Below are 12,034 nucleotides of genomic sequence, written 5' to 3'. Positions count from 1 at the left end.
AGGAAGGAGACAGATGATGAGAGAGAAAAGGTGAGCAAGCGTGAAGATGATGCGGGAAATATCTCAAAGATGTGTGAAGATGCTGCAGAGATGGAGGGACGGTTGGAAGTGAGAGATTTGGTTCAAGCAGCTTAATGTGCGCCCCTCAGAACATCTTAACAGACCACATGGTTGGATGCTTTTATCCAAAGTGCTTTCCACGAGTGTCTAAATTGTATGTGCGAGAGGCCCATAGAAGATGTAGTCATAAGAGGTGGACGTGCCGGGCCATCTGTACTATCTAAGCTGCATACAATATGAATCCCTGTTTATGAAATCTTCATCACCTTCCAAGCTGTTTATTTGACATCTTTCGTCTCACACACACGCACACACACACGCACACGCACACGCACACACACACCAGAACATATTCTGTGAATATCTATGGCCATGGTGTATATTTTATTACATATATATATATATATAATATTATATATATATTATATTATATATATATATATATATATATAAAAGTATAATTTATTATATATATTTGTATTATATATATATATATTATATTATATTACATATTTTTTTATATATATATATATAATATACTTTTTTTTTTTTTTTGTGTGGATATTGTATAGTTTATTCATTCTTTATTCTTTTTTGTCTGCTACTGCTGTCGGGTTTTTTGTTTTACACATAAGAACTACGAATTATTATATGTATAAATAAAATGATGACAAAAAAAGAAACAGAGGGTGAAGGCAAGGCTTGGATTGGAAAATAACTGTCCTAAAGAAACAAGGCTCTTGTGCCTGCATGAAGACAACAAGTGGGACATTTCTCCTAAAAGGAGCAGAAACTCCAGGTCATACAACAAGTGCTGATGGCAGGTTATTGGGTTGTTAAGTTAACAGTCGACTCCGCATTCAGCCTCAGGATTAGCATCAACTATGTGTTAGATAAAAAATGTCCACGTGCTTGTCTCTGATAGCCCGTAAAGGCCTAAAGGTGTGGAGGAAATACTCATTCATTTGTTTACTGTGTGCGAAAAATCTTTCTGTTTGAATTGAACCATGACACAAAGGGTGATCTGAACTCAAACTCCCAAAGTATCAAAGACTCCCATGTTGTAGGAGAGGAGTGCTCAGTAATAGTCTCGGAGGAAAATGTACGTCTTCTCCATCTGACATGTGAGGCTGCCTTGAAACAGCCTCCAGACAGACGGAAGAGGGAGAGTTCCTCCCAGAGGGAGAGAACGCCAGCATCGCGGTTAATTATTTAGAAAATGAGGGTGTGGAGGAAATGTTGTATTTTCTTTTAGGGGTTTGATATTACCATTAATTATGCAACATAAATATATCTTGTTCTAAACACTGTAAATAAAAGCAATGTGTTGTGTTTATTTGCATGTGAAAAAAAACAATGACTTTAAAACCTAAATGATAAACATGAAATAAACATTATAAACTAGAGGTTAAAGTCCTTTTAGACTATGTTCTGTGATCTGTTCTTTTTAATACATGCTTTCAAGTTTTTATATGGAGGATAACCAGATGGGCATGTAAATGACAAATCAAGGGACTCCATCGCATTAATGCAAAATACTATAAACCCCATATTGCCTTCAAGCAGTCCTTATAATGCCTTTGCAACATTACCCACAATGGCCCCATAAAGAGGCGATGTAACCTCAGTACAAATGGGATGGAGGAATCCTCTCACAGCGTATATTGTCATATCCCCTAATCCCATTTAGATGTCTCGTTGGCAAATGTTTTGAAATATGAACTGATACATTTGCGCTGCATCTTGTCATAAATTGCAGGAGCATTTTATGGAAGGCTATAAGGGGGACATGTCTTGTGGTCTTGTCACAGAGACAATGGCCCCCGTGGGAGCCATCCCAGATCCACCACTGAGCAATGGTGTTCAGTCCCTGCTCCACTGCTCTGTGGCTCAGTTTGATATGATATGGGCTGTTTAACTTTTGTTGACCTGCGATTTCCTTTGGTCAACATATTCAACGCTGACATTTTCGACTGGTTCAGGCAGGGAGCTTCCTCGCTTTTTGCAATTATAAGAAAAACTCTCCTTTTTCCCCCTACAGAACAAAGTGGAAATGTGAACCCAATTACCACAAACCACCTATAATGGCCCACAGGGGACAGCACAGTAGCTATAAATATTAATGACTTTTTAACAATCCAGGTATGAGAGCCGTGACTTTTTGCCCATTCATCCTTATTTTCGTGCCTCAATTTGTGACGGTTCAAGGATGTGGTTTCCCGCAAGGTCCCATTCATTTCCCATCTGGATGCACAAACACTGACACAGTAAAAGTGTCCAGACTGTATATGTGTGTTTGTGCGTTTGCAAAGAGAGTGTGTGTTTGGCAATATACATATGCAACAGTCAGCCCGACAGAGACCTTTTGACCTGGAAGTAGTTTCTGGAAGGTTCAGAGGTGATCAGGTAATTAAGTGGATTTGACCCTTTAAACGCGAGGTTGCAGGAGAGAAAATGCAGTATACAAGAGAGAGAGAGAGAGAGAGAGATGTATATGGTACGATAGAGTGAGTAGGATGAAGAGAGGAAAGGGCAAGTTGAAGACGAGTACAGAGTCCATCACCTCTTTGGCCTGACATATTGGAGACAGCAGCACTGTGTTCTGTGCTCACAGAGGTCACTCCTCCAATTATAGATTCACAGGCATCACACAAGTGCACGTTAGCATGCATACACACACCTTACCACCTACTTTAATCCCTCTCCTCCCACCTTTTTTTACGAAACGTGAATGCAAATCAGCCACACTCGGCTGGCTTAGACTTACCAAAGGTGAGATGAAGAAAGAATGCTCCCTTCTTGGGTGTCACACAATGTCTGGCCGAGAGGTGCATAGGTGACTATCCGAACAGTGTGAGGACAGAGTTGAGTCATAGATAATGCACACTGCTGCAGCAGTCAATAAAACATCCTCCAGGTTCGCTGTTGACGGGTCAGCTTACAGCGTTTCTGCACTGCTTATGTCTCTTACAACGGCAGTGGTGACGTAATATGAGACTTACTGGGGTTGGGAGGAAACAGCGTGCAGCTCTTGCAGTGGACGATCTCCCTGACAATGGGTGCATCCTGGGGGAGGGGCCGGGGAGCCATGGCCGGGCCGGGCATCATGGGATTTATGGGGCCAATGCCAGTCATCAGCCCAAGACTGGGGTCAAAATCTGGAGTCAGGAGAGACACATGGATGAGAATACATAGCAAGTGACACAGCAGCTGCAGGGGAAGCAGCGACACACAGAACACACACTTTAAGAAATGAGCTTTTGTCTCCTAACTGCTATTCAGTCACAGCTAACCTTTACTGTGACATCATTAGAGCACCTGCTGGCTGCTTCATGTTGCATTTTACATTGTGTACTTCCTCCGTGAACGCGGAGCAACACTTCTGTCAACAGCGGTGACACACATGCAGTTTATAAATAACGAAATATATCAGCCACACATGAATAAATCATCTGACGAAAAACATGAATATTTAAACTATTTTTACCTTCGCATTGAAAATGCGGAAGGTTATGTTTTGAATCGTCGTGTATTTATTTATTTATTTGTATGCGTGTTATTCGCATAACACAAAAAGTATTAAACCAAATCGCATGAAATTCGGTGGGATGATTGGGTATTATCCGGGGACCATTTGATTAGATTTTGGGATCAATCGGGTCAAAGGTCAAGGTCATGAAAAAGTCAAAATCTTCTTTTTACCATAGCACGGTCAATTTTTATCCAATTGGCATGCAACTAATGCCAACATGTTCATAATTCAATGCCCAATCTTGTGATATGCGAAGGTATGCGCTCTACCGAGTGCCCGTTCTAGTTACTTAGTGTCTTGTCTTTTCCCGATCGTTCTCTCTCCCTCTCTCTTGGTGTCTATCTTCCTTTCTTGAAATCTCTCACTTGTAAATTACTCTATTGTACACTCTCTCACTTGCCCTCTATCTCCCCCCCCCCTCTTCCCCTCTTTAGTCTTTGACTGATGACCTGTAAAATCGCAAAGACATTTCTGAAAAGACAGACACCATATTCACAGACACTGATTTAGACTGCACCTGGGCACACAAGTGCACACCGGTACTCTTGCACACTTTCCCAGCTTGTTTCTGAAATGGAAATACATTGCCCTCCCCCATGAGTCCCCACCGCACCTGCAGCAGACAGCGGCAGAAAAAGTGTGTGTGTGTATGTGTGTCTATATACAATGCCTTGCATGCCAAGTCTCTATGCCCATAAGGGACAAAAACTTGACTAAGACAAAACTGAAATGAAAGGACAACAAAACACTGACGCCATGTTCGCTCGACGGGACCGACACAGAGGTTTTATTTTTCTGGAGGAGTCAACAGAGAAAGAGGAATCTAGTTTGATTATGCGTAGTAGAGTAGAGCAAAGAGCTGGAAAAAGTTATCAGTGACACAATGCTGCCGGGAACTGAACGCCATAGAGATGAGAAGCTGCGATACAGGGCTGGTTCTTTCTCTTTCTCCTGTTGATGACCCCGGCATCCGTCTTTAGCCCGGTGACAGACGGAGAGGAGGCAGGCGATAATGAAAACACTGCTCGGATGGCAGAGCGATGAATGAGTTCTTCTGGTGAGTTGGAGGAGAGGAAGATGAATAACACAGAGGGAGAGCCATAAGTGAAGCAGTAAAAGAGAAACAGAGACATGAAATCTGATCCAATTATTCCCACGGCACGCCGGGATGTACCGCTTTCCCTCTAAACTGCATCTCCACCTTGTAGCTGTCTCGCGTGGTCGCAGACGTCGCTAATTGCATTCATATCCGTATTTGTTGTAAAAAAAAAAAAAAGAAGAGCTGGCTGTTGTACAGCAACCCTGTTATGCAATGTATCCTTTTCACAATATCCATGTTTTGTCTCCTGGGTTGGATTTTGTTTAGCAGCCGCCTTCTTACACTCGAGCACCACAGTGTGTAATCAGCACACGGATGCATATTAAATAAAGCTTGTCAAGAGTCTGCGCTTTCAATGGCATTATACTGCAACAGGAAGGTAACTAAGGGGGAATCATGGTTCATGGAAAGCTCAATCATGTAAAAAAGGATTGGAATGAAAATAAACTAAGTGGCTGTAGGGTTGGAACATGTTCAGCAGTGATGGATAAGAATACTAATGCTGCAACTTAAATGTTCTCCATAGACTCCAAGTCACCTATTCATAAATGTGACAAGAGTGAGGTTTTAGCATTATGTGAAAAGCATTATTTGGTTGACAATTTTACAACCGACTTATAAGGCAACCCTGAAGAATAATGTACAATGAACTACATATTTGAAGAAGAAAAAAAAAAAAATCCTGATTATCGGACACCGCAGTTGAAATAGTTCAAAATGTACATTTATTTCCTCTCAGTATGATTTAATGTTTTCTTATCAGTAAGAAAAAAAGAAGAAAAAAAGGCAAATAGATTTCTAATGTGTTGCCTTTTTCTTATTGAAGCATTATAAACTAGAATGGGCACTCGGTAGAGCGCATACCTTCGCATATCACAAGATTGGGCATTGAATTATGAACATTTTGGCATTAGTTGCATGCCAATTGGACAAAATTGTATCGTGCTATGGTAAAAAAAAGATTTAGACCTTTCCATGACCTTGACCTTGACCTTTGACCCGATTGATCCCCAAATCTAATCAAATGGTCCCCGGATAATAACCAATCATCCCACAAAATTTCATGCGATTCAAGAAGATTTTGACCTGTTCATGACCTTTGACCTTGACCTTTGACCCGATTGATCCCAAAATCTAATCAACTGGTCCCCGGATAATAACCAATCATCCCACCAAATTCCATGCGATTCGGTTCAATACTTTTTGAGTTCTGCGAATAACACGCATACAAATAAATAAATAAATACACGGCGATCAAAACATAACCTTCCGCATTTTCAATGCGAAGGTAATTAGTCCTGTCTGCACACTTAGATCAGACTTAAGGCCAGGAATTAACACTGAAGACAGATACACAGGAAGATAAAAGGAGTTATAGAAAAGCCTCAATTCAGTCAAAGCTCAAAGGCACCTTCCGTCACAGATGGGTGTTGACACCATGTGAGAGAAGAGTGGCTAAGGAAATGACCGCGGACGTTATTGTTACTCTAACCACGCATGACTTTCCACCGCTACTGACCGTTCATACAGGTGGGGGACATGGGTTACATCCTGATGGATATGACCAGCCTTCTGAAAATGTGAGATATAAGCAGCATTTATAAACTGAGCATGAAGACCTGTTGACCTGCGTGCCGGGTCTATGTATTTATTTTATTCATACAAATGACCATGAATGTCCTCCTTCTGTCAAATTGTGATCCTGTGTGTGCCTGGATTTTTAAATACGTTTTGTACTTTCCGCACAAAATGAGTAAATAAGGCTCTTTCCGACCCAGGAAAACATCGAGATCAGACAAAAAGTCGTCTCCAGGGTTACGTCCCGGCTTCACCTGCTTCTAGCAATCTGAACTCAGGTCAGTTCGCTACTTTGAACAGACATGGTCCGACTGCTCAGGGCTGAGTACCTCTTGTGTGGTTGTGCTTCCTTCTCCCCTTGCATTATTGTATTGTTACTTTCTTTATCTCTATTACTTTGCCACGGTAATCCTATCAGACTCAGATCTGATGTTACTTTACACAAGCAAAATAATTAAGCAGGAAATAGGGTTTATGTGTTCACAATTGAAATGTTAAAAAAGGGAACATCACAAGTGAACTAATCTGATTGGAAGCATGGCTGACTCACCTCGATTGAAGCCGGTTTGTGTTATAATATCACCTTTTTTTAACGTTAATCCAATGAAAAAAAATATTTTATTCACTTATGTGTCAATATTATGATTATAAATAAGATGTGGCACAAACATTACAGTACAATTGCAATGGAAGTCAATCTAAAACTGTTAAATTAAGTGTGGTGGTGAAGCAGACAGGATTTCTGGGAAAAGAATAATTCAGGAATGTGAACAATCGAGCACAATTTTTGTCAAAGTCCATCAGAATAAAAGAGTGAAACGAAGAACGGTCAGCAGGCACACCATCAGATCAGATAATCAAAGTATAGAATGGGAGACAAAAAAATACTTTTCTTCGTAGTCTCAGTTTAATCCAACAGCTCTGGGACATTTTAGACGTGGCTTTCATTTTCTCCCAAATAGAAAATGTCACTTTCTTGAGGAAATACTTTCGTCCTGTGTGAATGGGGGGATTCTCAGTCCAAACTGACAATGTGAGACAAGTTCACCGATAGCTGCTTTAGAGCTTTGGTCAACCGAAGACGGGGCTACATCAAATTTGACAGTTTTCAAGACCAAAATCAAGACTGCTCCTCCGACCCAATGGATTGTATAAGGACATGTAATAAACTGCCCACAGAGATAATTTAACAACACTTTGTAAAATCAACATTTCATGTTTTCTTCTTTTCCCCTTCAGCAAACCGCTTCACAATATCCTCCTCCTCCTCCTCCTTTGTGATTCTTGATTCATAGGAGTCCCAAAGTGGCCAAAGTTTGTTTATTGTTTTGCTACATTTTCAATAAATTCTAGCGCTAATGACGTTGAAGTTCACCTCGCTCTCCACCGAGCACCATCATCAGGTCAGACGTTGAATCCGTCTATCACAAATGGTTGACGGAAGCTGATTGCTAACTAAAACGTTTTTCTTTCCGGCTTCAACCACTCTCGCTCCTCTCTCTGGTCACCATGCTGGTTTTTCAAATTGTTTGTTTGTTCCCTTCCTTTCCTGCTCACAGGTGCGCTAATTTATAACTTTGTAGGCTCCACACACTTTTCCTGTGGGGGGAGGCAAAAGGCTGTCCTCTGCTACAAGTGACAGAAAACTTTTCAATAAGTGATCACTCCTTATATTTGACAATCCTATTTTTCTATACCCATCATCCTCCACACCCACAGTCCTGTCAGTGCATGTGCAGAGAGCAGCTGCAGAGATGTGTTATGAGATATTATTTAACGCCTCTACTTCCAGGGGATTTTTTTGGATGCTCCTGCTCTCCCGTCACTATGGCAACAATGGCGCTTCAGCCCAGAAGCCATGTTCTATCAGGGCTCCAGACTGCGACCAAATGGTCGCATTTTGCGCCTAAAATTAGACACAGTGCGAGTAAATTTTTCATCAACTCGCGCATGCGCGACCAGTAAATTAGCAGATTTCTTTTTTTGTTATTAAATATTTTTGTTGCTTACAAACTTGTTCTACACTTCAGCCCACTATAGTTAGCGGTAATGCCTGAATGACTGGTTTGCTAACCGACATTAACTCCAGAAGAAGAAGAAAGGAGACGAAAACCGAAGAAGAAGGCTGGCCTGTGTGTGAGAGCGGGGGGGGCTAATGTGTGAAAAGAGGCGCACCGCAGCGGAGACACAACGAGGGCGAGGGCCGCAGAGTGAGAGGTCCACGAGGGGATCCTCACCACCGAGCGGCGTCCCCGTCCCCCGAGTTGAATCTTTGGGTCAACTCAGCCGACTCTCACATGTCTGAGCCCCTATACACTGTCGCTCACGGTAAACACATTCGATCGGGAGCGCGCGAGGATTTTGATAAAGTTAGCGGAAGGATTTAAGTGACAACATCCGGTTTTGCAAAGAAGTGAAAGAACCACGTGAAACAACATCCGTTTTTCAAAATAAGATGTCGACAAATCATACACGAACATATAAAAGTAAACAATGAACTGATTTTGTATCTTTATAGATCATTTCTGAGATTTAGCTTAAATTATGCTAACATTAAAACATTTTTACTGGACCAAGGAAGAGTTTATCAAAATTAGTCAGTCTTTGTATGTTAAGAAAAGTCCTGTATATAGATTTCCCAAGAGTTCCAGGAAATGAATAATGCAGATGTGTTCCATACATATCTGAAATCTACAATAGCAATCAAACAATTTTAATGTATCAATTAGGACATTTTTCAAAGTAAAAGTCCTAAATGTTTAAAGAAATCGGTAATTTCTTTAATGTTTGAGTTGCTTTATATATGTATTTCTTCATAGTCCTAGGCAATAATGCTACACAATAAATAGAATGCTTCAATCGACTCGGTGATCGGTATTAGGGGCGGCTTTAGCTCAGTGGGGCGCGGGGGCAAGACGTGGATAGTGGGAATTCACTGACAGCCAATGAAATTGCAGTATTATCTACGCTGTCCAATGTCCTGAAAAGCCACATTTGGACGCGGGTTCGAGACTCAGTTGGGCTGTTTATCAAGAAAAGTGTTCCCTACTTTGCTATTTTGGGAGTGTCACTTTATCCCAGTGGCAGACAGATTATATCAGTACTTGACTTATTTATTTATAACCTATATGTAACATAGTAGTTTTCTTCTCATAAACATTTGAATTGCAATTACTTAAATTAAATATGTCTTGACTGTTCACTAAAATGATTCACATATTAATGACACATGTAGACATTAGTCCATGAAATATATTTATTCACAACAAGGACAGTAAATATTGAACACACAGGCCATAGTGCAAGGTCACACAAACAATAAAAATAGTAAAACAAATATAATTTATATCATAAAAGAATGTAATTATTAAAATAAGAAAAGATATATACATGACAAAACACTGCCCATCTCTCTTATTTGCTCTTGTCAACGGCCCATCTGTTTTTCCCGTCTCATAGAAGGCAGATGCCTGGAACTCTCTCCACGTCATCTCCTTCTCCATGCCCTGGTCTCTGTACAGGGAAAATACTTTGGCAGGACAATAAATGTACTTCCCTGCTACCCCGGGAACCCGTGTGAATGTGAGGGCTGTTTGGGCCCTGCTTCAGTCCCATCCCACAAAGGCGACACCTTGGACCAGTGTTCTGGGGTTCTGTGCTGGGATTCAGTTCTCTTCCTCTTCTGCTGGCCTCTCCTCCACCCTTTTCTTTGTGGCAGACAGTTCCTGCTGAAAGAACTGTGTTCCTGCAAAGTCATTAAATGGCATTTTTGGGTTTGTCAGAGCCTCAGCACCGTAAGCTTTAAAAACTTTAGTGGAGCAGTAAAGTATCTGCTGGTAGAAGAAGTGGATGGAGTAACCATCATTCTCATACCTGGACTTTGGCTGACCACAGGAAAGGCACGTTTTGTCTGCTTCTTTGAAGCCACTGGTTGTTGTTGTTGCTGCTGATGCTGTTGTTGCTTTTCAATAATATTTTGCACAATTTGCTCAATAGAGGCTTTAGTGAGGGTCTGACTAGGTGGAGGTGGGTTCCAACAGGCATTGTTACAACCGCACCGGTCGCCTTTGTCAGAGCGTGCCAGAGTTCCTGCCGCTCTTGCAGTTTTTCGGGGCTGGTGTTTAAAGACGAGCTGGTGTTCAGTAATTTGCAGAGGTGTTTAACATATAGTAAGATGTGGTGTTTAGTTGTTGGGTGGAGCATGTTGTTTGGGTCTGTGCAAGAGTTGTGAACTAGCGCGCATAGTCCTGGTCCACTAGCTTGAGCATGTCCTTCATGCCACGGTGTTTATTGAGCAGGTTGTCAATAGTTGCCTTCATGGGGGCCGCGCTTGTGGTCCAACACAAACACTCCCTGTCTTCACAGGTCCAGTGCGAGCGGCAGTCGGCGAGGACAGCAGCGGCAGAGACGGCCGACATGTTTCTACGAAGACAAAGACAAAGGATACAATAAGTTATTCAGATCTACAGAAGGGGAAACCTCCTGAAAATGAATATGATTAAAATTCAGTTCCTACTAACTAAAGTCTGGTCCATTACTATGCCTGTGTGTTTGATGTTACTTGGATCTGTCGGAGGCCGGGAGTCACGTCTGGTTTGACAGCAGCAGAATCCACAGGAGGGCGTGGAGGAAACTGGAACAGCTTCTGTGGTGCCATGAAGAGTGAGGATGACTGGACAGTAGGCACGCTGCTTTGAGGAGGTGGATTCAGGGCTGGGGGGGCAGAGTCCGACTTGGTCCTGTGCTTGTCCCAGTCCACAGGAACTGGGCGGCAACCAGGCTCAACGTACTGCAGGCCAAACTTTTCTCCAGTGTCGGTGCTCGAGAGATGAAATGCTGGATACTTCATCTGTCCCAACACCCGTTCGGAGGCTGCGTTGAGCTGGGCCATCAATGCAGGATCAAAGACGGCTGGGAGGTGAACGCCCGGCTGCTGCAACGGAAAAACCTTTGTTTGTTATTTATACTTTGACAGTACACAAAAACTGCTGTTAGTAAAGGCAGAAAGTATCTTTACTTCACCTGCTTTGTTCAGCCAAATCCAATCAATCAGACTGTTTGTAACATGAGTATATTTCATTCATACACATGTGTTCATGTTGCAATGGGTTAATATTCAGGAGCCAGTCATCACTATGTCACCTAGGCAGGGGAAGCACCTTGACTTCAAACACACAGCAAACACATGCCAACAGGTGTTAGTAGCTCAGCAGGTTCTCTTCATGCACATCAGAAAACAAAGACGGATACGCACTTCATCAGACCGGAGTCCATCCATCGTCACGAGGACAACAGGTGGAACACCAAAAGACAAACAGGACCAGAACACGGTCGACACCAGACAATCAGTCATCATTCATAATTTAAGATGGTCCCAGTTGCCAGTCGGTTCGGCACGGTGCTCTGGGTTAAAGACCTCTTTTCTCGCTGCCTGGCAGATGAGGAGGATTAGATGCAGAACGGCTATAAAACACACACAAAACAATATCAAATATGCTGAATAGAATACAGGATTAATAGCAAATGGTCTGAACTGTAAACGATTGTGAATCTTCAGGGAGGGGAAACAAATAAATAAAAGAGAACACATGTTTACTCACAGCTCTGCACATGTTGCTTTGAAGGAGAGATGCTCAGCATCATCCTCTCCAGCTCTTCATCTTCATCCATCACTGTGATGCAAACAAACAAGTTAGAAAGAAAGAAAGAAATATCTTCTTGCATTTGCGCTTGTATGACTTGCATGTAGATCCCTGACAAGACAC

General features: G+C 42.0%; 1 protein-coding gene across 1 annotated transcript in view; it reads right to left on the bottom strand.

Annotated features, from left to right (window-relative positions):
• Positions 1-12,034, bottom strand: part of LOC130210246 (ecto-NOX disulfide-thiol exchanger 2-like) — a 220,488-nt gene that overhangs the window by 69,691 nt on the left and 138,763 nt on the right. Inside the window, exon 4 of the mRNA XM_056440285.1 lies at positions 3,063-3,218. Within this exon, the coding sequence (XP_056296260.1) occupies positions 3,063-3,218 (156 nt within the window). The remainder of the gene's footprint in view (positions 1-3,062; positions 3,219-12,034) is intronic.

The sequence above is a fragment of the Pseudoliparis swirei genome, chromosome 19 (assembly GCF_029220125.1).
Source record: "Pseudoliparis swirei isolate HS2019 ecotype Mariana Trench chromosome 19, NWPU_hadal_v1, whole genome shotgun sequence".
NCBI lineage: Eukaryota > Metazoa > Chordata > Actinopteri > Perciformes > Liparidae > Pseudoliparis > Pseudoliparis swirei.
Note: the sequence above shows the minus strand (reverse complement) of the source record. Positions and strands in the feature narration are given on the sequence as shown.